Source organism: Rhincodon typus, chromosome 20 (genome assembly GCF_021869965.1).
Source record: "Rhincodon typus isolate 14 chromosome 20, sRhiTyp1.1, whole genome shotgun sequence".
Taxonomy (NCBI): Eukaryota; Metazoa; Chordata; class Chondrichthyes; order Orectolobiformes; family Rhincodontidae; genus Rhincodon; species Rhincodon typus.
Window position 1 is genome coordinate 51,350,145 of NC_063351.1, and position 27,314 is coordinate 51,377,458.

Below are 27,314 nucleotides of genomic sequence, written 5' to 3' on the forward strand. Positions count from 1 at the left end.
AGGGTCTAGGCCCGAAACGTCAGCCTTCCTGCTCCTATGATGCTGCTTGGCCTGCTGTGTTCATCCAGCTCTCCACCTCGTTATCTCAGATTCTCCAGCATCTGCAGTTCCTACTATCTCTGAATCAAATATAAATTTGTTCGTAATACCACAGCGCAGTCAGAGTCATACAGTATGAAACTGACCCTTCAGTCCAACTCATCCATGCTAACTAGGTTTCCCAAACTAGTCCCATTTGCCTGTGTTTGGCCCATAACCCTCTAAACTATTCCTATTCGTGTACCTGTCCAAACGTCTTTTATTCACCAGACCTAAAACGTTAACCGATTTCTCTTCACAGATGCTACCAGACCTGCTGAGCTTTTCCAGCAACTTCTGTTTTTGTTACATTCAACAGATTTAGCCTTAGTCAATAATGTCAGAGAAGCCAAAACGACATAAAGCCACTGGAAAAAAGGGAATCTCTCTTGGAAAGGCATAACTCTAAGGTTTTGGAGTAGATTTGTAGCTCGGGTTGTGGGTGTTGAAACGAAACATCTGCGAAACAAGAAACCAGCTTGGTGAGCCAACCAACCTCAAGGCATAACTGTGGATTCCCCATAAGATTATCAAAACAGGTTGCTTATTCCAACCAAAGAATTCAGCACATGCATGAATAAGGGACAATATAGCCCAAACTGGAAGTACAGTAATTCAAAATCACTCTTCGCTCTCACCTCATCAAGTTTGGCACGAGTTTCATTCAGTTCCTGATTATAGATAGTATACTCAAGTGCTCTTCTCATCTTATCCCATTTCTGGTACTGTGCCAATTCTTCCTTCTCATCTTCCAGGGTATGTAGACGTTCCTCAATGTATTTCAACAATTCGTTAATCTTTTCCCTCTTTCCCTCTGCAAAATACACAGAAAATGACATTGGATAAACAAGATATTTATAAAGTAATGCAAAACACTGGGTCTAAAATTCATGATCAAGACGATCAAAATCCTCGACCTCCTTCCTGACTGCACTGTGGGTGTACTTACCCATCATGGATTACAACAGGCAAAGGCATGTCACCACCACCTTCTCAAGGACAATTAGGATGGGCAATAAACACTGGCTAAGCCAACAGAACCCACATTCCTTGAATGTAAAGAAACATCAGTTTTGCCTTTTGGGCTCCATATCAGCTCTGGTCACTGTCGTCAGGCATAATGCAAACTTTTCTTGAAGACAACATGCCACTAAGAAAGATAACAGCTCATGTTGCTAAGGGCAAGTACTGGCATGGATAGAGGACTGGCTGACTGGCAGAAGGCAGTGAATGGGGATAAAAGGGTAATGTTCAGGATAGCATCTCGTGATACCATGGGCTTTTATCTTAATTAGCAGCCTTTTGTGCGACACTTTCACAAAAGTAGTCTTCTGGAAATCCAAACAGATCACGTCTACTGGCTCTCCTTTGTCTAACTCGCTTGTTACCCACCCCCTCAACAGATTTGTCAGGTATGATCTCCCTTTGGCGAAGCTGTGCTGATCCAGCCCTATTTCACCGTGCACTTCCCAGTACTCAACAATCTCATCCTTAATAATGGACTCCAAAATCTTAATGATCAAGGTCAGGTTAACCAGCCTATAATTTGCCATCTTTTGCCTCCTTCCCTTCTTAAACAGGGGTGCTACATTAGCCATTTTCCACTCCTCTGGGACCCTCCCTGACTCCAGTGGTCCTAAAAGATCACCACCAATGCCTCCACAATCTCCTCAGCTATCTCCTTCAGAAACCTGAGGTATAGTCCATCCGATCAGTGTGATTTATCCACCTTCAGACTCTTTAGTTTCCCCAGCACTTTCTCCTTAGTGATGGCCATTACACTCACGTCTGCCCTCTGACTCATTTGAAGCTCACAGGAAATATTGCCTGTCAAGTGCCGTAAAAATCTTGTATGCATCAATCAGATTGCCTCTCATTCTCCTAAACTCAATGAGAACAGTCCCAACCCACACAATCTCTCCTAATAAGAAAGTCCTTCCATACTCAGAATCAACTTAGTGAACCTTAATGCTTCCAATGCCACTATACCTTTCCTTAGATAAGGGACAAAACACTGAGGTGAAAGCAAGAGTCAGTATTCTTACCTGTTTCTTTCATTAGATTGATGCTTTCCTCTTTTCGCTCATCATAAACTCTGGTACCAGCAACTTCTCGCAAAAGTTTCAGTCGCTGAGAGTCTGGCGCTGTTGCCATTTGATTAATCTAATCCAAATATAATTCATAAACCAAAAGCTATTTAGATGATACATTAACTCAAAGACAGTCAAGAAATTAAAACACACACACACGTGCACCATATGTAAAATCATAAACTCTTTGAAAACAATACTTACTGATGCCACATCATTCAAAACAAAAAAAAAGTCCAAAGAAACCTCCAGAGTCCATTTTAAAATTAATATTTCAAATACAGTTATAAAAACTGTTTACGTCAGTCCAAAATTTCAGAAACTTACTCATCTGAATTCTACATTGGTGAGGATTAAAGCAGAGCACATTATTGCAATCTAACCCATCCAGTAAATTGCAGCTTGTGGGTGACACATCACAGCAACAACAACCATGACACTGTAAGGCACTATCAAACAGGCCAACCAGGTTCGAGTTTAATTCAAACCGGAAAAATGTAAAGATTGGGCTAGTGCAGTGAGGTAAGAAGGTTGCAAAACGAGCAACTGGCATGGAGGGGATATGTAGCCAACACAAATTATCAAAGGCTATTTTCAAATTAATAAAATCTCTGTCAAATGTTTTTCCATGATATTCTTTCAAAACCTAATCATATCAACTATCTTCTTTAAAACGCAATTAAATAACCTTTACACAAAACACTTTCATTATACCAATCTTTTAGTTTTTATTTAGGAATTGCCAATACACACATCATTCTTTCCTCAGGAAAATTCTGCAACAATTTGCATGGAAATGAAATGATGCAGTTTTTTTTAGCCCTAAAGGGAATGATTCATATTGAATTAATCATAGCGAACAAGACAAAGTAAATATGATTCATACAGTGACAATGTCAGCACAAGTAGCACCTTACAAAGGCAAGTGGAATAAATAATTGATGTGCAATGTACAACTGAAGCAGGTACAGATAGCTGTCCTAGAATTACAGATTAACAAAATTAATTTCCTCCCCAACCGCACCTTCAGTTCATTGCATAAGTAATGAGCAAAATTTTTGCATAAGATTTCCCTCAAAATAGTCAATATTACACCTGTAGGAGACACTCACGGTCAGAGAAGGGTAAGCTGGATAATGGAGCTACAAATACAAAGTCTCACTGAAAAACTGGTTGTATCTAGCCTGAAAGGGAAGCTAAAATAGGTAACTGCCAACTAAAGAATAGACTGTCTTCTTTTAAAAAAAACTCATTGATAGGAACCAAATGTCTATATTTTAAAATTCAAGACTGTCAATTTTCAGTTTCCTTTCCAATGAATAAAAGCAGCCCACTAGAATACTCCATTCACCAGTACCACACAGCAGTAGGCCAGCTGGGTCTCCTTTCTACCAGGTGCATTCCAGCAATTGATCAAGGATCCTTCAAAAACAACTTCCAACCTCACAATCTAGAAAGACAATTGCAGCAGATGCACGTAAACACAACTGCCTGCAAGTCCCTCTGAAAGCCACATATCAGCCCGACTTGGAACTCTATGACCATTCCTTCACTGATAGTCAAAATCCCAATATTCCCTCCCATGCTCTTGGTGCATTTACTCAACGTGGGCTGCACTAGTTTAAGAAGTTGGCTCATCAACACTTTCAAGATCAATTAAGGGTGATCAATAAAAGCTTGTCTAGACAGGGACACCCACATTCCATGAATTTTGTTTTTAAATAGCTACTTTCTTCTTTGGTTGTTACCACCATTATTCAAAACTGTGTCAACCAATTTCAATTTTCTCTCCACATCCATAATTTGAAAAATCCTGTAAGTACAAATCATTAAAGTATGACAAATCAGCAAAACTCTATGCAGGTACACTTCTTTTCATCGAAGGATGCTGCTGGAGAATCACAGTGTTTCAATGGTGTGGCCTAGCATTTAGTGGTGGATGGGCAAAGGGAATTGATATTCACCTGATCTTTCTTTTAAATCCATGAACTTTGTACTGAAGAATATATCTTCTTATTATGGCTATTACTAAGATTTGAGATAAATTCCCTACCTTAAGGAACTGTTTAGGTGAGTGAAATAGATGTATGTAAATGTAAACTACGTAAGTACATGAGGATGATTGGAATAATGATAGGCTGATGGGGTTAGATGAACGGTACAAGGGAATTTGTGTGGAGCTTAAATACCAGCATGTGACAACTGGGCTGAATGGCCTGTTTCTGAATTGTAAATACTACGCAACACCAGGGGCATTTCATTGTGTTTTATTCACCTTTTGATAGACAAGAAAAAGCATTCAAACTGCAACATGCAACAATCACTTGCAATCACCCTTTTAACCTTGGTGAGTTGCTATAATCTTTGCTGTATGAATCACAGTTACAGATGAATTTCTCAATTTTGTCTGTTTTTGTTAATGTGACTTATGCTCACCCTCGCATTATTGACAGCAAGCCATACAAAGCTCAGATAGCTCACATGGTTCACAAATGGAGTCAAAGTGTGTAGATAGGTTAAGTCATCAAAATGAGCTAGAAAACATGTTTATTTAACTGCCACAGTTCTCATTGACCAAACATCATAAGCACCAAACCTATTAACAACCTCAGGTCTCTATCAACTTCACCATTGTTATCTGAAAGCAATTCGAATTAACAGCAGACTTTAAAATAAAAACTTTAATGTAGAGCTGAAAATCCAATAGAATTTTATTTTATTTTAGGGAATACCATATGCATTTCTAGATTCAATTACCTTTCCTTGCTTGACAATGTAGTAAGGATTGCTTCTAGAAAACCCAGCACTTTCCAAAAGATTCATGACATCATTTTTCCTATTGAACAAAGACAGGATTGATATATCACACAAACTATTTGTGAATCTACAGAAGGTATGCAAAAATACCTTGTCACTCAAAGGCATTGACTACTTACCCATACTTTAAATTGATTTTCATTTAGCAATTTATTAAACCCTTACACTTGTAAGAATATTTGGTTCTCGATGCAACAAATTCCAGCCTTTTAATTTTAAATTTCCTTTTATGGAACTCCTATATATAAGCTATACTTCATTTTAAGTAAGCTTCTTGTTCCAATGGGGAAGGACACAGGCGACACAGTATTACACAAAGTGTTCAATGCATCATTTCAATAGAGGCCAAATAGTACAGATGCTGGAAATCTGAAACGAATGTTGAACAGTGAAGGAACTCAGCAGGTCTGGCAGCATCTGTGGAGAAAGGTAGGAGTTAATCTTTCAATACTGGCATGACTCTTCTTCAGAACTGGAAGATGTTGGAAAATAAGTTCATTTTTATACTTTTGACAAGAGAGAGGACAACCGAGGAAGCAGATGGTATAGAGGCACGATGAAAAAGACAAAGGAGTTGCTCTTGGTGGATTTCCCTTTTTATTTCTCCACTATTAACAAACCCTTTGTCTTTTGCATTGGGTTTCTTATACCATCTGCTCACTTGCTCCTCCTCTGCCTGTCAAAAGTACAAAAAAGAACCTACTTTCAAACACATTTCAGTTCTTAAGATAAGTTATACCAGACTCAAAATGTTAACCATTTCTCTTTCCGCAGATACTGCCAGACTTGCTGAAGTCTCAAGTGCTCCCTGTGTTTACTCAATGCGACATGACCAGTATTAGTCTCTGGTGACTTTCCTGTTAACCTTCTTGTGAAAATTTCCAACCCTTGGTACTTCTGTCACTAGCTTCACATTTTACAAGCAAATTGTATTATTACATAATTAACATAAAATAATACTTCTCATGTATAACTTGTTAGGGCATAGCTGATTACAGAAGGAATCCACCATAACAATTCAGAATACAACTCAGATCAGATGTGGCAGATGGAGTTTAATTCGAAATGTGAGGTGCTGCATTTTGGAAAGGCAAATCAGGGTAGAACTTATACATTTAATGGTAAGGTCCTGGGAAGTGTTGCTGAACAAGGAAACCTTGGAATGCAGGTTGATAGGATAATGAAGGCAGCATTTGGTATGCTTTCCTTTGCTGGCCAGTGCAATGAATATAGGAGTTGGGAGGTCATGTTGCGGATGTACAGGATATTGGTTCGGCCACTTTTGGAGTATTGGTGCAATTCTGGGGTCCCTCCTACAGGAATGATGTTGTGAAACAAGAAAGGATGCAGAAAAGATTTACAAGAATGTTGCCAGGTTTGGAGTGTTTGAGCTATAGGGAGAGACTGAATACAGTCAGGCTATTTTCCCTGGAGCGCCAAAGGCTGAGGCGTGACCTAATTGAGGTTTATAAAAATCAGGAGAGGCATGGACAAGGTAAATAGGCAAAGTCTTTTCCCCGGGATTTTGGTGGGGGGAGGTGGGGAGGTGGGGAGTGGACACATGCGGAGAAGAGTCCAAAACTAGAGGGCATAGGTTCAAAGTTGGAGGGGATAGATATAAAAGGGACTTAAGGGGCAACTTTTTCATGCACAGGGTGGTGCACAAATGAATGAGCTGCCAGAGGAATTGGCGGAGGCTGGTATGATTACAACAATTAAAAGGCATCTGGATGGATATACGAATAGGAAGGGTTTAAGAGGGATATGGGCAAAATGCTGGCAAATGGGACTACAGTTATACAGGATATCTGGTCGGCATGGATGAGTTGAACCGAAGGGTCTGTTTCTATGCTGTACATCACTATGACTCTATAACTTGTACAATAAATGTACCATTAGCAACTCCCAATACCTTGAGCTCTTAAGTTGCAAGGTTATCAACAAATCTATCATTTCTGGATTTGCACTCAACATTCCCACACAAGGAAGTATACATGACTGACTATAAATTGTCAATCTTTAGCTCCCTGGAAGGGGTACTGTTGGACTGCCTCTTGATCACCAAAAACAACTGAGTGGCTTGTTAGGTTGCTTTAGAGGGCAGTTGAGAGTCAACCATATTGGAGTGCAGCTGGTGTTACATACAGAACGCACAGAATAACACAGTACATCTCCTACTCTAAAGGACAGAGTCAACTGGTTAGTTTCTCCCTCAATAACCTGACTGCTTCATGGTCACCTTTAATGATAACAGCTTACTTTAAACTGAAATTGAAGCATAAAACTTCCATGGTGGGATTTAAACTCAAATTCTCTGGTTATAGATCAAACCTCTGAATTACCAATCAAGTAGGATAACACAATAGTATCATACCCTATATCTATTGTGCAGATAACAGTAGAATTTTGCGAAATGGCGAAAACGAATAAAGCACGCAAGCAAAAATAAATGAACTAACTTACGTCACCATTTTCTTGTCTAAAAAATACTGATCCTTCTTTGCCCCAATGACACGACGGAGAGAAACCTCTTCTTTGTCAATCTGTGGGAATAAAGTAAGAACTGTTATAATCCAAGCTTTTCAAATACAAAGTCAATAAATATAACTCAACTAGGTCTATAACTAGCATTTTTACCCTTTACTTGTGCATGAAATGAGTATCACCGTTAAACCACTACAGCTAATGTGTAAATAAAGCCAGAGCACTGTTCGGAAGAGTTCCATATTTTTGGCACAGCAATAGTGAAGGAGCAGCAATACAGGTCCAAGATATATGGCTTGGAGGGAAACTTGCAGGTTCTGGTATTCCTCTGTATCTGCTGCCCTTAAGTGATAAAGGTTATGAGTTTGGAAGATGCTGCCAAAGTAAGTTTGGGAGTTGCTGCAGTGCATCTTGTAGACTATTCACATTGCTGCCACTGTCGCCAACGATGGACGCACTCAATACTTCAGGTAGTGGATTAGTGGCTTTATCCTAATGATATCTAGGTTCTTGAGTACTGTTTGAGCTACACCCATCCAGGCAGGTGGACATTATTCCATCATTATTCCAACTCCTGAATTCTGCCTTGTAGATGGTGGATAGTATACAGGGTTTGGAGTGTCCGATTCAACTTTTCTGCAGCACTTTTGATACAGCTAAATAGCTTGCTAGGTCATTTCAGAAGGCAGTTAAGAGTCAGTCATAAACCACCACAGTTAATACAATTTTCTATTAACTTCAGGGGTCCCTGTTTTCTGACAGCATAGGAGTAGATCTCTGTTACAGGTGCAAAAACAGAGTTGCTGGAAAAGCTCAGCAGGTCTGGCAGCATCTGTGAAGGAAAAAAACAGAGTTAACATTTTGGGTCTGGTGACCATTCCTCAGAACTCTGTTACAGGAGAACTGTCTGACCTAGTTATTCTTTTCAATCCCTTAAGAAAAATAACATCCTCATATGCCACTATTCTGACATCCAATAAATGTATGTGTACAGGATATATATCCAATTTACATACACAAACATATGTATAGAATAATCAGACATCGTGCATCACAAAAGGAAGAAGCTTGTTCTAGCTTGGGCTGCAATTCTTAAGGATGTGGAGGAGCACAGAGATCCTGTTGTATGTGTGCATAGATCACGGAGGTGGCAGGACAGGTGGAAAGAGCCGTCTGCTTTATTAAAATGGTTATAGAGTACAAGAGCTAGATGATGGTGAATATACGTAAGACACTTGTTAGAGCTGAGCTGGAATGTTGCATACAGTTCTGGGCTCCACACTATAGGAAGGATGTGAACCCACTGGAGGGAGTTTTTTTTTGCAGAAGAGATTCACAAAAACAGTTCCAAAGATGAGAAACTTTAGTGGACGTTAGATTGGAGGGGTTTGGAGAAAGCTAAGAGGAGATCTGATAGAAGTTTTCAAAATCATGAGAGGTGCGAATAGAGCAGGTAGTGGGAAAATGTTCCTGCTCATGAAACAATTGAGAATGAGAGGGCACAGATTTGAAGTGATTTACAAAAATAGCAAATGTGATGTGAGTGGAAACTTTTACATAGCAGGTGAGTCTGGAGTGTTCTACCTGGAAGTGTGGTCAAAGAGGGTTCAAATGGAACATTCAAGAAGGCACTGCATGATGGTTTTTACTCAAATAATTTTTAAGGGTACAGGAAGAAGGCAGGATTTCACTAACGAAATCATGTACACTTGTCAATCACAGTGCATTGACATGCCTACAGACTAATAAACTCCAGTTTTCAGATCATGGCTCTTTCTTGATATAAGGAAGGTTACATCATCAGGGAAAACACAATGAAAATTAATGTAAACTAATTATTCTTTTAACTCAACGGTTACAATACTTACAGGTAACCTATTGTCTGAATTGTCAAATATAATTTCAACAAATGCAGAAATGACACGAGGTCCTGTTCCTTCCTATAAATAGACAAAATTTAAAGTTAACAATGCCTGGAAGTTGAAGCTAAAATATCATTTTGAAACAGCCAGGTGCACAAGAAAAGAGTTCAATGATATATACAACTTGCATTTATATAGCACTTTCAACATTTAAAAACCTGCACCTCACAGGGGTATCAAAAAATTGAGATGAAGCCATATAAGAAAGTATTAAGGTAGAAAAGCAAAAATATGGTCAAAGAATTAGGTTTTAAGGAGTGTTTTAAAGGAAGACACTAAAAGGCATTAGGGCAGACAAGTCCCCAGGTCCAGATGAGATCTATCCCAGGTTACTGAGGGAAGCAAGAGAGGAAATAGCTGGGGCCTTAACAGATATCTTTGCAGCATCCTTGAGCACGGGTGAGGTCCTGGAGGACTGGAGAATTGCTAATGTTGTGCCCTTGTTTAAGAAGGGTAGCAAGGATAATCCAGGTAATTTTAGACCGGTCAGCCTGACATCAGTGGTGGGGAAGCTGCTGGAGAAGATAATGAGGGATAGGATCTATTTACATTTGGAAGAAAATGGGCTTATTAGTGATAGGCAGCATGGTTTTGTGCAGGGAAGGTCATGTCTTACCAACTTAATAGAATTCTTTGAGGAAGTGACAAAGTTGATAGATGAGGGAAGGGCTGTGGATGTCATATACATGGACTTCAGTAAGACGTTTGATAAGGTTCCCCATGGTAGGCTGATAGAGAAAGTGAAGTCGCATGGGGTCCTGGGTGTACTAGCTAGATGGATAGAGAACTGGCTGGGCAACAGGAGACAGAGGGTTGTAGTGGAAGGGAGTTTCTCAAAATGGAGAACTGTGACCAGTGGTGTTCTACAGGGATTCATGTTGGGACCACTGTTGTTTGTGATATACATAAATGATCTGGAGGAAGATATAGATGGTCCGATTAGCAAGTTTGCAGATGACACAAAGATTGGTGGAATAGCAGATAGTGAAGGGGACTGTCAGAGAATGCAGCAGAATACAGATAGATTGGAGAGTTGGACGTTGAAATGGCAGATGGAGTTCAATCCAGGCAGATGCGAGGTGATGCATTTTGGAAGATCCAATTCAAGAGCAAACTATGTGGTAAATGGAAAAGCCCTGGGGAAAATTGATGCACAGAGAGATCTGGGTGTTCAGGTCCATTGTACCCTGAAGGTGGCAATGCAGATCGATAGAGTGGTCAAGAAGGCATACAGCATGCTTTCATTCATCGGACGGGGTATTGAGTACAAGAGTTGGCAGGTCATGTTACAGTTGTATAGGACTTTGGTTTGACCACATTTGGAATACTGCATACAGTTCTGGTCACCACATTATCAAAAGGATGTGGATGCTTTGGAGAGGGTGCAGAGGAGGCTCACCAGGATGTTGCCTGGTATGGAGGGCGCGAGCTATGAAGAGAGGTTGAGTAGATTAGGATTATTTACATTAGAAAGACGGAGGTTGCGGGGGGACCTGATTGAGGTCTACAAAATCATGAGAGGTATAGACAGGGTGGATAGCAAGAAGCTTTTTCCCCCAGAGTGGGGGACTCAATTACTAGGGGTCACGATTTCAAGATGAGAGGGGAAAAGTTTAAGGGAGATATGCGTGGAAAGTTCTTTACGCAGAGGGTGGTGGGTGCCTGGAAGGCGTTGCCAGCGGAGGTGGTAGAAACGGGCACGATAGCATCATTTAAGATGTATCTAGACAGATACATGAATGGCAGGGAGCAGAGGGATACAGATCCTTGGAAAATAGGCAACAGGTTTAGATAGAGGATCTGGATCGGTGCAGGCTTGGAGGGCCGAAGGGCCTGTTCCTGTGCTGTAATTTTCTTTGTTCTTTGAAGACAGCAAAGTAGTGTAGTTTAGGGACAGAATTCTAGAGTTCAGGTCCAGGTAGGTGAAGGCACAGCCACTAAATGAAGAAGCAACAAAAAAAATTGGCACTTGTCAAGGTCCAGACTCTGTACACTTATCTCAAACGAGTTCAGAGCTGGAGGAGATTAGAGATAGGGCGGGGCAAGGTCATGGAAGGACCTGAAAACAAGGATGAGAATGTTAAAATCAAGACAATGCTCATCTAGGAGCTAACTTAAGTCAGTAAGCACAGGTATGATAAATGAGTACCATTCAATGCAAGTTGGTACTTGGGCAGCAGATTTTTTTTAAGGTTTTGAAGTTGATTTGTAGCTCGAGTTATGGATGTTTGGTTGGTTGGCTCGCCGAGCTGGTTCGTTGTTTTTCCGCAGAAGTTTCATTACCCTGCCGGGTAACATCATCAGTGCAGCCTCCAATGAAGCGCTGTTGTGTTTTCCCACCTGTTATTTGAACTCTGGAGTCCGTTGAGCTGGATTACCTCACTTCCGGTTTTCTTTAGTAGTGGAGTGTCTATGGGGTCGAGCTACATGGTACTCCACAAAGAAAGCCATCAACAAACACATGTAGCTCGACCCCATAGACACTCCACTACTAAAGAAAACCGGAAGTGAGGTAATCCAGCTCAACGGACTCCAGAGTTCAAATAACAGGTGGGAAAACACAACAGCGCTTCATTGGAGGCTGCACTGATGATGTTACCCGGCAGGGTAATGAAACTTCTGCGGAAAAACAACGAACCAGCTCGGCGAGCCAACCAATCACCAAGGAGTTTTCATTGACGTGAAAGTTACAGAGGTAGAGACTAGCCAGGAGTGTGTCAGGTGAATTAAGTCCATTAGTGACAAAGGCATGAACAGAGCTCAGTGATGTTACAAGAATGGAAACAGGCAGTACCAGCACCAGCATAGATGAGGTTAAAAACTCAACTTGGAGTCAAATATAACACCTGACAGGAAGAGGGAAGGAGTCAGAGTATCTTATCCATTTGTAAAACAGAATTAACTTCACTTCTTGAGCCAAATATATATCTTATGTATAATGAGACTAGTATAAACAAATAGAACCATGAAATGATTAACTTATTTACAAATAATTTGCAATCAATATAGCATTGATTCTGGACTTGATGAGCTCAAAAGTAGAGATTAGGCATTAATAGACCCGATTCAACAATTGCTTTAGATTAGTACAAGACTAGCTGACAATCTAACACTACATAATTAAATATCAGTGGGATGGAAAACAGGAAATTGAAGTCCTAACAAAATATGCAAAATGCTGTAGCTAATTTTAAGGGTAAGAACACCACTATTATTCACCTAATCTCAACCTATTCCATGTTTCACTGTCAGGTGGCATTGTAATTAACTCGTGTTTATTCGCCTGCACAATTATGAAATATATGGAGGTTAATTTGGCATCCAATGTTTAACTTGGGTGCAATGAAATAAGCACTCAAAATATTATTTTCATTGCGAGCACTGATAATGGAGTTAATTTTCATTTCAAACTCTCACAAAACACTTTCATTGGCAACCCCCTTTTATCCAACTTGTTTGTGAAATCAAAGTTCTTGCAAACCTATACATTTTAGAACTGTTGCAGTCTAGAAACGTCAGCTGACAAAGATGTGAAATTTCTGCATAAAATTAAATACTACAATAACTCAAAGTAACTTATGCTTACTATTGCTATTGTGGAAGTGTGCCAAGCAGAAATTAAATAGAAAAATAATGATCAGGAACTCGTCACTATACCTCCTGACAGTCAGTATTAGAGTAGCACAAAGACTAGGGAATGGTAGAACAGAGGGAAAATTCTCTTTGCCCTGACAGGACTACTCTTGGTTGCTCTTTTCCATTTGACTAGCCTCATCGTATGGCATTTTAGAACCAAATCTCTGCATGTTCTGTTTCAACATGGAAGGTGACAGTTGCCATGTGAAGATAATAGTAAAGGCCAGAACTGTGGATTTGCAAAAAATTTTAAATCTTAGATACTGGTCAGGCAAAAAATTATCATTTTAAAGCAGTTAACTTCCTGTGCTTTCTTTTAGCTGCCCCTCACTGCAGTAGCAAATGTCACAAAATATTGTTCTTTTCGGGAAAAGTTAAGCAATATAGCCTAACATTTTTCCTCATAAGATTTCTCAACTGTTTGAAAGAATGCTTTACAAGTTAAATCAGTTGAGCAAAAATCAGTGCAAAACAATTTGCTGGTGAAATTCAGCAACTCTAGCAGCATCTGTAGGAAGAAAGCAGAGTTAACTTTGAGTCCAGTGACTCATCATTTGTTTCGGATCTCCAGCATCTGTAGTTCTTCGTTTTAGTTTAGCAAACCGTTCCATGCACTTCTAACTTCTTTGGTGGTAATAAATATAGCCTAGGTATTATACTCTTGGGTAACTGGTGTCCTTGGTTCAACATAGACCATCAAGTGTTCCACAATAATTCACAAATGCTAAGAGGTAACAAACACTGAAAGATCAATTTCTGCAAAATAAAATAATGCAAGTTATAACACAAGACATTTGATTTCACTGACATTTTAATATTTTGGCAGGAGTACTTACATGCAGTAGAGCAAGTCTCTGCTCTGGGCGAAGGTGGCTGAACTCATCACTAAGCACAAACTGAATTGCTGCAAATGGAAGGAAAAATGGTCAGGACAAAATGGAAGGTAGGAGAAGAGACAGAAAAACGTTATGAAAAATGAATGCACTACTATTCGAAGAATGGCAACAGAGCCGATTCATAACTACAGCACAACAGATTTCAAAAAGTTTCAGGATGGCATCGAATATGCATCAGCAAACCAAATGTCATAACATCCTTCTGTACAAGACGCGCTACAGGATTAATCATACAAGTGAAATTAGATTAACTCCCTACCCCATGCCCCTCCCTACTTTCTGCATATAAACCAACGTTTTCCCAGCTACCATCAGTTCTGAGAAAGGGTCACTGGATCCGAAATGTTAAATCTGAGTTTTTTTCTTCACAGATGCTGCCAGACCTGCTGAGCTGTTCCAGCAACTTCTGTTTATGTTCCTGATTTACAGCATCCGCAGTTCTTTTGGTTTTTATTTACTGTTTAACTCACTGCCCCATCTCTTCTAGGCATGCCCACCTTGAAGAAGTTTTGCTCTTCTCTCTGACAGGATTTCCATTTCAATCTTTCTTCATGTCCACCAACATTAATTTCACTGTCACTCCTGATATTTGACCAAGTATTTGCTAAAACTCGTTTCCACAGCCATAACACATTCCTCAGTGACTGCCTCTGGCTCAGACTCAAACCACATGATTCCAACTCCAGCCTCATCCCTCATGGTTTGAATCCTCGCGGGACCACAGATATCGCCATGGCGTTCAACGTTCCACGGACAGCTATTCTCACCACATCCTGAGATCCACACTCAGTGCCGTGCAGCGTCACTTGCACACACTCAACCTTTCTCTCCAACCACATCGCAACACACTGGCACAGGGCTGCACCACTCGCAGTTCCACTTCATCCTCCGACTCATTTGCCGTGCTAACAAGAAATTTTTTCTTTTCCTTTCAGGCATCAAGGCCCACAAGATGCAACAATTCAAAGATACCCGTGGCCCTCTTGAACCTTCCTCTCCTCTCCTTCCCTTCCCTTTGACTCCATCCCATTCTCCAACCCCAACCCCCAACCCCACCATCTCTCCTAACATTTGGCTCTCTGATGCTAAACATTCTGTACTCAGCAAAGGCCTCATCTTAATTAATTTTGGCAATGACGAGATCGAAATCTTCTTCCGCCGTCTTCACCTCCGTGTCCATTTCTTTGGATAAGAGTCTTTTCCTCGTCTCACAGACCTTTTCGCCCAGTTCCAACACTCTCCCTCCGCCTGGACCCCTCGCTCTGGCCTTTTAACTGCACTAGATCTGTTCATCGAGAACGGTCGACGTGATATTGGTCGCCTCAATTCCTCTGCACCACCCCACCCTGCCTCACCAAATCCAACCTATCTCCCTCTGAACTAACTGCGCTCCGTGCACTCAGATCTAACCCTGACTTTGTTATTAAGCCTGCTGATAAGGGTGGTGCTGTTATAGTCTGGCGTACTGACGTCGATATTGCAGAGGCTCAGCGCCAGCTTTCACATACCTCCTATCTTCCCCTGGACCATGACCCCACCATGACACAATCAGACCATTGTCTCAACCACTGTAACTGATCTCATTTCATCTGGTGACCTCAACCCCACTGCCTACAAGCTGATAGTCCACCAGCCCCACACAGCTTGCTTCTACTTCCTCCCAACAATCCACAAACAGGACTGTCTGGGCAGACCCATTGTTTCAGCCTGCTCCTGCCCCACAGAACTCACCTCTTCCTACCTTGACTCAATCTTCACTCCCCTGGTCCAATCCCTGCCCACGTATATCTATGATTCCTCTGATGTTTTATGCCGGTTTCAAAACTTCCTGTTTGCACGCTCCAGCAGCCTCCTCTTTACCATGGACATGCAATCCCTTTACACATTCATTCCCCACCAGGAGGGTCTTAGTACTCTCCATTAAGACCTGAACCATCCCCACCTACCACTACCCTCCTCCGCTTGGCCGAGCTCATCCTCATCCTGAACAACTTCTCTTTTAACTCCTTTCATTTTCTTCAGGTCAGAGGGGTGTCCAAGGGTACCCACGTGGGCCCTGGTCATGCCTGACTCTTCGTGGGGTACGTGGAACATTCCTTGTTCCAGTCCTGTTCTGGACCCCACTCACAACTCTTTCTCCAATATAGTTGATGATATCATCGGTGCTGCTTCCCCCTCTCGTCTGGAATTGGAAAAGTTCATTGATTTCACTTCCAATTTCCACCCTGCCTTCACTTTCACCTAGTCTATCTCTGACTCCTCCCTTCCCTTCCTCAACATCCGTTTCCATTTCTGGGGACAGACTGGCCACTAATATCCACTATTAACCAACTGACTCCCACAGCTACCTGGACTACACATCCTTGCACCCTGCTTCCTGTAAAGACTCCATCCCATTCTCTCAGTTCTTCTGTCACCATCGCATATGTTCAGACAAGGTCAACTTCAATGAGGGAGCCTCCAAAACATATACCTTCTTCTTCAACCGATGATTCCCCAGCACCGTTGTCGACAGGGCCCTCAACCAGGTCTGACCCATCTCCCGCCCTCACCCCTTCTCTTCCTTCCCGCAACACCGATAGGGTTCCCCTTGTCCTAACCTGCCATCCCACCAGCATCCACATCCAGAAGATCATCAGATGCCATTTCCGCCACCTCCAGCAAGATGCCACCACCAGACACATATTCCCCTTCCTTCCCCTTGTCAGCCTTCCGCAGGGACCGTTCCCTCCAGGTCACCCTGGTCCACTCTTCCTTCACTCCCAACACCTTCCCATTTACCTCCTCCCTCACCAGTATCCAAGGGCCCAAACATACCTTCCAGGTGAAGCAACACTTCAACTGCACTTCCCAGAATCTAGTCTACTGCATTCACTGCTCACAATGTGGTCTCCTCTACATTGGAGGAGCGAAGTGTAGACTGGGTGACCATTTCACAAAACATCTACGTTCTGCTCGCAAAAAAAGACCATGAGCTTCCAGTTGCCTGCCACTTCAACACACCACCCGGTTCCTTGGCCAACATCTCTGTCTCAAGCTTGCTGCAGTGTTCCAGTGAGGCACAAAACAAGCTGGAAAAACAAGACCTCATTTTCCGTTTGGGGACCCTGCAGTCCTCCGGACTCAATATCCAGTTCAATCAATTTATGGCCTAAATTCTCCCATGTCCTAGCCACCAAACCCACATACCAGGCCCTGTTATCACATAGCCTGCTATTACACACTGATTGTTAGTCACTCAGTCCCCATTAACAGCTATTCACCCTCCTAGCCAGATTGTTATCCACTCCTTTGTCCATTCAACTGCTTTTCTCTCTCTTCAGGCTCTATCCTTTATCCTATCATTTACTCCCCATCCCCTGCATATAAACCAAAATTTTCCCAGCTACCATCAGTTCTGAGGAAGAATCACCTGACCCAAAACGTTAACTTTTTTTTCCTTCACAGATGCTGCCAGACCTGCTGAGATTTTCCAACAACTTCTGTTTTTGTTCCTGATTTACAGCATCTGCAGTTCTTTCGGTTTTTATTAAGTATAATTAGAATGTTGACAAGTAATATTATGTAGCCACTCACTTGAGTTTAAACAGAACACTGAAAGTTTGTAATCCTAACAATATAATTTCATCTTGTACAGCCTAAAATTAACTCTCAAATTGCTGCACCTTTTATTGTAAATAAATTATCTAAACTGGATCCAAGGATAGAAATATGAAATTTCTTCAATTCTGAAAAAAGTTGATAAAATTTTAGCACTAACCAACTAGCCATCTACATGTTCTTCCATATGGCAATTTATAGTATTTGCCATTTGAAAAACTTTGAGAGCCTGAAAAACAGAAGGCATCTTGTTTATCACTTGTTTTAAACTTGAATTTCACTCTTTCACCTCTCCAGAAATCTCACTAGACTGAAGAAACAGCCAAGAGTTTCATTACATACCCTAGCTAATACCATTCTATAGCCTTCATACAAGCACGTGCAAAAAAGCAACAAACAAACTATTTTTCTAAGGCTCTCTCTCTCAACTTCACTTTCAATGAGAATTTCCATAGCAGCATGCTGTGATCTAACACGGCATGTATTCAATTATGGCCCTAGTACATTCCATAGTTAGCATACAAGAGTTCCATCTTTAGTATATTACCAAGCATCTTCCTATAAAGATTACTGTCAATAATACAAAATTCCAGTTAAATACAGTATTTTACATGTATTTAATTAATATCACAAATTCTCAAACTGTACAGGAGTGAGTGCATTTTGAGAGTGTACAATTTCAATCTACTTGATGCCTTCAACATCTCAATGATTTTGAAATTTTAAAATAAGTATCCTTGAAATTAAAAAAAAAAGTCAGATCTTACCATAGAAAAAGTTACTTTTCCCAGATCCATTTCGGCCAACTGAAGAGAAAGAAATATGATTGGATGTTGTTAAAACTATTATGTTTCTCCATTATTTTTACTATACAAAACCATCATCCCAAAAGCACAAGACCAGGGAAAATCTGAGCGAAAATAAAAATGAAAAACAAATGAACAAATTCCGGAACAAGGAAAAAGTTTGAAATAATGCAATTACATTCTCCAGTTTACACACGAGTGGTAAACTCTGCCAGTCTTCCATTATTTTTCCGAAAGTAAAAGTCAGACAAAATAGTACTTAAACGCTACTATGTTGATTACATTCCAGAATAATGCTTTTGGGTCTGTTAAGTGTTGTCAGTGAATTGTTCACAATTACTGCCATATATTGTATTTAAATAAACAGTCAATTCAGATTAGTAAACAAAAACAAACGTTAATGGCTCCGAATCTGCCTCAGAGTTATTCAATGCATTCATTGAGTAATACAGAATGGAAACAGGTCCGTCAGCCCAAACTGGTCCATGCTGACCATGGCGCCCACTCAGTGAGTTCAAATTCCCCACATTTGGTCCATATCCTTCTAAACCCTTCCTATCCAAATGTTGCTGTTTCATCAATGACTTTTCTTCCATCATATGGTAGAAGTGGGGACATTCAGTGACAATTGCATAATATTTAGCATAACTCACTGCCTCTCGGATAATAAAGCAGTTCAGTTCACAATGCCACTCAAGTGCCAGGCATTAACCATCTGTAAGAGAATCTATTCCCTCCAAATCAATGGTACTACCATCACACAACCATCCATCTTCAATATCCTGGCAGTTACCATTGACCAGAAACTGAGTTGGATTAGCCACATAAATACTCGTGAGGTGATTCATTTTGGAAGGACAAACTTGAAATCAGAATACAGGGTTAACAGAAAGATTCTTGGCAGTGTGGAGGAGCAGAGGGATCTTGGGGCTCATGTCCACAGTTCCCTGAAAGCTGCCACCCAGGTGGATAGAGTTGTTAAGGAGGCGTATGGTGTGTTAGCTTTCATTAATAGAGGGATTGAGTTCAAGAGCCGTGAAGTTATGCTCCAGCTATACAAAAGCCTGGTTCGGCCACATCTGGAGTATCGTGTCCAGTTCTGGTCACCTCATTACAGGAAAGATGTGGCATCGTTGGAAAAGGTGCAGAGGAGATTTACCAGGATGTTGCCTGGAATGGAGGGAAGGTCTTACGAGGAAAGGTTGAGAGAGCTTGGGCTTTTCTCTTTAGAATGACAAAGGGTGACAGATGACTTGATAGAGGTGTACAAAATGATCAGAGGTATAGATAGAGTGGACAGCCAGAGACTTTTTCCTAGGGTGGAGGTAGCTATTACGAGGGGGCATAGTTTTAAAGTGAGTGGAAGTAGATAGGGGAGACGTCAGCGGTAGCTTCTTTACACGGAGAGGGGTAGGGGCGTGGAATGCATTGCCGGAGAGGGTAGTGGAGTCGGCCTCATTAGGGGCATTTAAGCAGCTATTAGATAGGCATATGGATGATAGTATAAGGTAGGGCTGGAGGTTAGATAGACCTGAGGTTTAGGGTAAAAATTCGGCACAACATCGTGGGCCGAAGGGCCTGTACTTTGGTGTTCTATGTTCTACTGTAGCTACAAAACCAGAGCAGAAGCTAGGGATCACGCAGAGAATAACTCACTTCATGGCTCTCCAAAGCCTGTCTACCATCTACAACACGCAAGCAAAAGCAGCAGTGTGGAGTATCTACTAGATGCACTGTGGAAATTCATCAAGGCTCTTTATGACAGCACCTTCCAAATCCATGACCACTACCTTCTAGAAGGACAAAGGCAGCAATATATGGGAATACTACCCCCACCAACTGCAAGTTCTCCTCCAAGCCACTCACCATCCTGACTTGAAATTATACAGCCATTCTTTGTCACTAAGTCAAAGATCTCCTCAGGGACTGCAGTGGTCAGGAAAGCTGCTCACCACCACCTTGAAGAAAATAAGGAGTGGGCAATAAATGTTAGCCCAGCCAGGGAAGCTTGCATCCCATAAGAGAATGAAAAAAAGCAATTTGATGGACTTGGTTGAATGACTGCAGCTCCAATAAAACTCAAGAAATATGACACTATCCAGGGCAAAGAAGCCTGCTTGATTGGCACCAACTTCACAAAATATCCACAGTCCAACACCAGAACATAGTAGATACACGCTGCTACATCTACAAGGTGGACTGCAGAAATTCACCAATGTTGCCTGAACAGCACCTTCCAAACTCACCTCCACAGCACAAGGGCAGTGGATATCACCACCTCCAAGCCACACACCATCCTGACTTCAAAAGTTGCAGTTGTTCCTTTACTGTCACTAGGTCAAAATCCTGACACTCCCTCCTTATAACAGCACTGTGGCCATAACTATACCAAGTTAGAAAGTTGGATCCAAAAGTGATTTAGTGACAAGATAGAGACGGTGGTGGGAGAAGACTGTTTGTGTGACTGGAGCCCAGCGTGCAATGGCATACCACAGGGATCAATGCTGGGTCTCTTATTGTTTATAATCTTCATAAATGATATAGATGGGAATGTTGGGGGAGGGGGGATGATAAGCAAGTTTGCAGGTGGCTCAAGGATTGACCACGTGGTTGACAGTGAGGAGGAAGGTGTTTGGTTACAGGAGATATAAGTGCATTGGGCAGATGGGCAGATCAGTGGCAGATGGAATTTAATCCCTCACAAAATACTTGAATGAACACTTGAAGTACCATAACATTACAGACTATGTGTCTAGTGAGAGAAGCATGCAGGAAGGTGGGGCTAGTGTAGGTAGCAGTATAGTTTTGGCAGTATAGACCTGATAGACTGCTGCTATACTGTATGGTTTTATGAACCCGCAGAAGTTCAAGAAAACAGCTCACCACCATCTTCTCAAGAGCAATTAAGCATGAGGAATATACGTACACTAGTCCAGCCAGCAAAGCTCATATTCCGAGTGATTTTGTTTTAGTAGTTTACTTGATGTAGAGTGGCAGCTCTGAAGCTGCAGCCTCTGCAAACTTGGCCAGGAAAATCTACCGTCAGAAACAGATAAATACATGCTCTGACTGCATCATGCATCAATAGATATTGAGCGCTTTTTTTTAAAATTGCATGCATGGGGAAACTGCTCCCTCTAATGTCAGATTTTTCTCAAAATTCCTACCAATAAATTAAAAAGCAAATATAATTTTCTAATCTTTTGCTTCATCTCTCACATCTCAGTTTTCTCAGTGTGCTTGGTACTATTCATTATCATGTGCTCAAATCATTAAATGTCTCAGCTGGCACTCATTTATCAAATTGTAAGCATCATTACGGAGCCAAGTTCTCTCATTCCATAGCAGGGAAGTTACTGCTACCCTGAGTCAGAGTTTTCTTTAACAATATCTTCTTCAGGCGGACTGAGAAATGCAATTATATTGTGCATCCACTGTACTGGATCACTCTGTAACTAGAAACCGAGACTTGTGTTCTAATTTCATGAAGCATTTTTACATTCCTCATTCACATAAGTCACAGTTAAATCCTGTTCAGAACGAGGGAAAGCTCACTTCACCAACATGAGGGGCTTATCAATCCTTCCCAAGGGTCGTAGTTTGGTGTAAATTTAGGTCCAACAATGACAGAACCACTAAAGACTGAAATTCAACACATAAACAAGTGACAGCACACTCTTAAAAAGTAATGAGGGTTTAATGCACGAAATGGAAAAAACATTTCATTGGTACACCGTCAAGCAAAAAAATAGGAGTCAAAAAAGTTTATATCACAAGTTGAAAGGCTTGATAAGCATTAATATTTATGAAAAATGCTAGATGATTATCCAAACAATCCTTCCAAAGCAGTGGAGGTGCAGGAGTACAGATTCATCTCCTAACTTTCATGATCAGGCACCTATGGATATAAATCATTGGTTAACATATAGAGAAATGGATCCTTTACTACACCACAACAGTGTACATTAACTGCAATGTCTCAGAAAACACAAACTTAAAACAATAACCACACAGCTTTATTCTGTAAAAACTGTAATCCCTTTACTTTAAATTAGCATCTTATTTTCCACGATCATTACCACTTAAATATTTACCTTTCATGACACTTAAAGAGCTCAAGGCCTCAGTTTGGGAACAAGGCTCAAAGTCAAGTCCTTGTCACCGCAGCTTTAATTCTACACCTACTCTTTAGACCCAAAACATAATTCTTTCCCTGTACTATTTTCTTCTTTTAGGAGAATAGTTGAACATGCAACCACTCTGCATCATCAACATCTTCACAAATAGAAATGAATTGAATAATCAGTAAATTTTGTTGTTAGCATCCTTATTGAAGAAATTATTGCTCTCTTTCAAGTATTATTATTGAAACTTTATTGTATACTCCAGGACCAGAATAACCACAATAGTGACAGTGACAATGTCACTGGACTAGTAACCCAGAAGCCCAGGATAATGTTTGGGGGCATTGCTAGGTGTCCCTATCAGAGCCAGAAGGCTTGGGTTCAAGTACTACCCACATAAGACATAGGAGCAGAAATTAGACCATTCAGCCCATCGAGTCTGCTCTGCCATTCAATCATGGCTGATAAGCTTCTCAACCCCATTCTCCTGCTTTCTCCCCGTAACCCTTGATCCCCTTGACAATCAAAAACCTATCTACCTCCGTCCTAAACATACTCAACGCCCTGGTCTCCACAGTCTTCTGTGGCAGTGAATTCCATAGATTCACTACTCTTTTGGCTGAAGAAGTTTTTCCTTATCTCCGATCTAAAAAGGTCTTTCCTTTACTCTAAGGCTGTGCCCTCGGGTCCTAGTCTCTCCGACCAATGGAAACATCTTCCCAACATCTGCTCTTTCCAGGCCAGTCAGTATTCTGTAAGTTTCAATTAGATCCCCATTCAGCTTTCTTAACTCAGAGCACAGACCCAGAGTCCTCAAACACTCCTCATATGTTAAGCTTTCCATTCCTGGGACGATTATTATGAACATCCTCTGCACCCACTCCAGGGCCAGTACATCTTTCCTGAGATATGGGGCCCAAAACTGCGCACAATACTCCAAAAGTGATCTTGACCAGAGCCTCAGAAGTACATCCCTGTTTTTATATTCAAGTCCTCTCAAAATAAATGCCAAAGTTGCATTTGCCTTCCTAACAACTGATTCAACCTGCAAGTTTACTTGCGAACATCCTGGACTAGAACTCCCAAGTCTCTTTGCACTTCAGACTTCCGAGCTTTCTCCCTACTTAGAAAATAGTCCATGCTTTTATTCTTCTTACCAAAGTGCATTACCACATACTTTCCCACATTGTATCCATCTGCCACTTCTTTGCCCACTCTCCTAACCTGTCCAAATCCTCTGCAGCCTCCCCACCTCCTCAATACTGCCTGTCCCTCTACCTACCCTTGTATCATCTGCAAACTTAGTCAGAATCTCCTCAGTTCCTTCGTCTAGATCATTAATGCAAAGTGAAAAGTTGTGGTCCCAACACTAATCCTTGTGGAACACCACTTGTCACCGGTTGCCATCCTGAGAAAGACCTTTTTAACCCCAGTCTCTGCATTCTGCCAGAGAGCCAATCTTCTATCCATGCTAGTACCTTGCCTCTAACACCATGGGCCATTATCTTACTCAGCAGCCTCCTGTGCAGCACCTTGTCAAAGGCCTTCTTGAAGTGCAGGTAGATAACATCCATTGACTGTCCTTGGTCTAACCTGCTCATCACCTCCTCAAAGAATTCTAACACATTTGTCAGGCATGACCTCCCCTTGATGAAGCCATGCTAACTTTGCCCCATTTTACCATGCACTTCCAAATATTCAGAAATCTCATCCTTCACAATGGACTCTAAAATCTTACCCACAACCAAGATTAGGCTAATTAGTCTATAATTTTCCATCTTTTGCCTTACTCCCTTTTTAAACAGGGGTGTTATGTTAGCGATTTTCCAGTCGTCTGGAATTTGCCCTGACTCTAGCGATCCCTGAAAGATCACCACTAACGCCTCCACTATCTCTTCAGCTATCGCCTTAAGAACTCAGGGGTATATAGTCCATCTGGTCCTGGTGATTTATCCACCTTCAGACCATTCATACTTTAGAACAGGGAGATTAAACATATCAAAAGGCCTTAACAAGGCTTTCTTTTCATACTTAAACCAAAGAAATTGCAACTTAGTTTATGCTTCCAAGTGCTGATAAAGAATACAACCAAGCAGTAAGAATACAATCAAGAATCAGACTGACAATATTCTTGTTAACAGCCACAAGAAAATCCTGTCCTGTCCTGTGTGAATTTTAGCTTAACACCTTTAGGAAAACTTAAAGTCAGAACCTAATGAGTTTAATCTCAAAATAAATATTCTAAAGTAACCTTATTCATAACTATATTAACTTCAAATTTTGTCTATGTAACAAAGTTGAAAATTGGTTCATTTTACATCGAAGTTTACTACAGAAACACAAAGTAATTAAATTATTTTCATGCAGTTAACTAGAAAATTTATCATAGTCAAGCAAGCATTCTGAAAAATCCTTTTTGAACAAGCATCCTCAGAAACTTACCTATAACATTATGCTTGGAGCTGAAAGGATCAACAATTGTTTGATCCCTGTAACTGCGGAAACCCTGGATAATCACCTAGAAGAAAAGAAGTGCAAATAACTTCAACTGTCAGTTTTATAAAACTAAACCCCACATTTACACCTTTACGTCAGCACCTCTTACCAATGAAGGAAACTTTTTCACATCAAAATCCTACCATAATCCCCATCCTACAGCAGAAAACAAAAAATATTACCCAGTCTAAACAGGGAATGACGTTAAAAATAAATTACATGGATTAATTACGATACTTTGTGCATATCTTGAAACCTGCAGTCAGGTTCCTTTTAAATTTAAAACATGTTACAGGCTCAAGTCTCATTCAGGTCTTCAAGGCCCAGATCTATAAAGTAATGCAAACACCTTAACTGCCAATGAATGAAAATGTTGTGCCAGATTCCGGGATGACAGCCTCGATGATGCATTGTTACAGCCATGTGGCCAAACATCACAGGACAGTGACTACGCACACAATATGTTCACTGAAGTCATTTTCATAGAATCCCTACAGTGTGGAAATAGGCCCTTCAGCCCAACAAGTCCACACTGACCCTCAGACCATCCCACCCAGACCTATCCCCCTGTAACCCACCTAATCTACACATCCCTGAACACTATGGTAAATTTGGCATGGCCAATCTACTTAGCCAGCACATCTTTGGACTGAGGGAGGAAACCCACGCAGACACAGGGAGAATGTGCAAACTCCACACAGACAGTTGCCAGAGGGTCGAATCGAACCGGGTCCCTGGCGCGACGAGGCAGCAGTGCTAACCACTGAGCCACCGTGCTGCCCGATAGAATCTGTAGGGATTCTATGATTCTGAATCTATGATTCAAGATTTTGATATAATGACCAACCATTAACAAACATATTAATATCTAGTGTTCAGAAGATCCTTGTTACATAGAAAACAGCTGTTTTGTTTAGTAGGTACCTTTTTCCCCACATCCTAAAGCACTTCTGAAATATAACACAGCAGTCATAAGTAATAATAACCAGATAATTTGTCTTTGAGATATTGAAGGATAAATATCAGCCTCACATTAACATCACTTTCAAAAAGATAACACCTCCCAAAGTATAACATCCCATCAGTTCAACACAACCCCAACACTTTTGCTCTCAAACATTAAAGTGGAAATTGAACCTACAACCTCTTAACCCAAGAGGCAAGACTGCTCGCTACTAAGCCATGCCTGACATAATTGGTATCCACTGCAAACATTACATCTGCCGCAGGCTTTACAGAAATGTGTATTATGTGAAACATCACCCTTGAATAAGTCTGAATGTTTTACTATCATGAATGTTTAATGCCATGATAAACTTCAGTTTTACAGCAGCAACCAATTAGGACCAAAATGTTGTTGGGATGTCATTATATAGCAAATAAGAAAACTTTGGGACAAACTGTCTTCAAAACCTAAAATAGCGACAAAATGGTACCCTTTGCTATCTCCAGATAGAAATTCTGCTGCTGAGGGGTCAGGATATAACTTTTGCTTTCCAAGTATTATTCTTCCTTTCAATAAACAATTGTTGTTGTTCCCACGAGCCCAGCCTTCCACAAACAGGAGATATGACTCTAAGATTGGACCTTGCAGATTAGACATAGCCATTAGCTGCAATTACCACAGTGAACTTGACGTGGACTACATTCCACATGTCCCATCACCTCCATGTAGCACAATGCAAACTTGAATCACAATAAATCCAAGATAGTAGGAACCGCAGATGCTGGAGAATCCGAGACAACAAGGTGCAGGGCTGGATGAACACAGCAGGCCAAGCAGCATCATAGGAGCAGACAGGCTGATGTTTCGGGCCTAGACCCTTCATCAGAAAAGGGGGAGGGGAAGGGGGTTCTGAAATAAATAGGGAGAGAGGGGGAGGCAGATAGAAGAGGGATAGAGGAGAGGATAGGTGGAGAGGAAACAAACAGGTCAAAGAGGCGGGGATGGAGCCAGTAAAGGTGAATGTAGGTGGGGAGTTAGGAAGGGGATAGGTCAGTCCAGGGAGGACGGACAAGTCAAGGGGACGGGATGAGGTTGGGTTAGGGTTAGGGTTAGGGTTAGGAGAACTTCCAATTCCCCGGTCCCCAACACCTCATCTTTACCAGGGACGTCCAGTCCCTCTACACCTGCATTCCCCATGCAGATGGCCTTAAGGCCCTCCGCTTCTTCCTGTCCCGCAGGCCCGACCAGTCCCCCTCCACTGATACCCTCATCCGCTTAGCCGAACTCGTCCTCACACTCAACAACTTCTCTTTCAATTCCTCCCACTTCCTACAGACAAAGGGGGTAGCCATGGGTACCCGCATGGGCCCAAGCTACGCCTGCCTCTTTGTAGGTTACGTGGAACAATCCCTCTTCCGT

At 41.3% G+C, this 27,314-nt stretch overlaps 1 protein-coding gene across 1 annotated transcript in view; it reads right to left on the reverse strand.

Annotated features, from left to right (window-relative positions):
* smc3 (structural maintenance of chromosomes 3) overlaps positions 1-27,314 on the reverse strand; it is a 99,135-nt gene that overhangs the window by 58,421 nt on the left and 13,400 nt on the right. Inside the window, exons 2-9 of the mRNA XM_048608754.1 lie at positions 24,896-24,971; positions 18,291-18,329; positions 13,864-13,931; positions 9,338-9,409; positions 7,449-7,528; positions 4,926-5,004; positions 2,124-2,241; positions 688-892 (exon numbers count right to left, since the gene is read on the reverse strand). Coding sequence (XP_048464711.1) covers positions 688-892; positions 2,124-2,241; positions 4,926-5,004; positions 7,449-7,528; positions 9,338-9,409; positions 13,864-13,931; positions 18,291-18,329; positions 24,896-24,971 — 737 coding nt within the window. The remainder of the gene's footprint in view (positions 1-687; positions 893-2,123; positions 2,242-4,925; positions 5,005-7,448; positions 7,529-9,337; positions 9,410-13,863; positions 13,932-18,290; positions 18,330-24,895; positions 24,972-27,314) is intronic.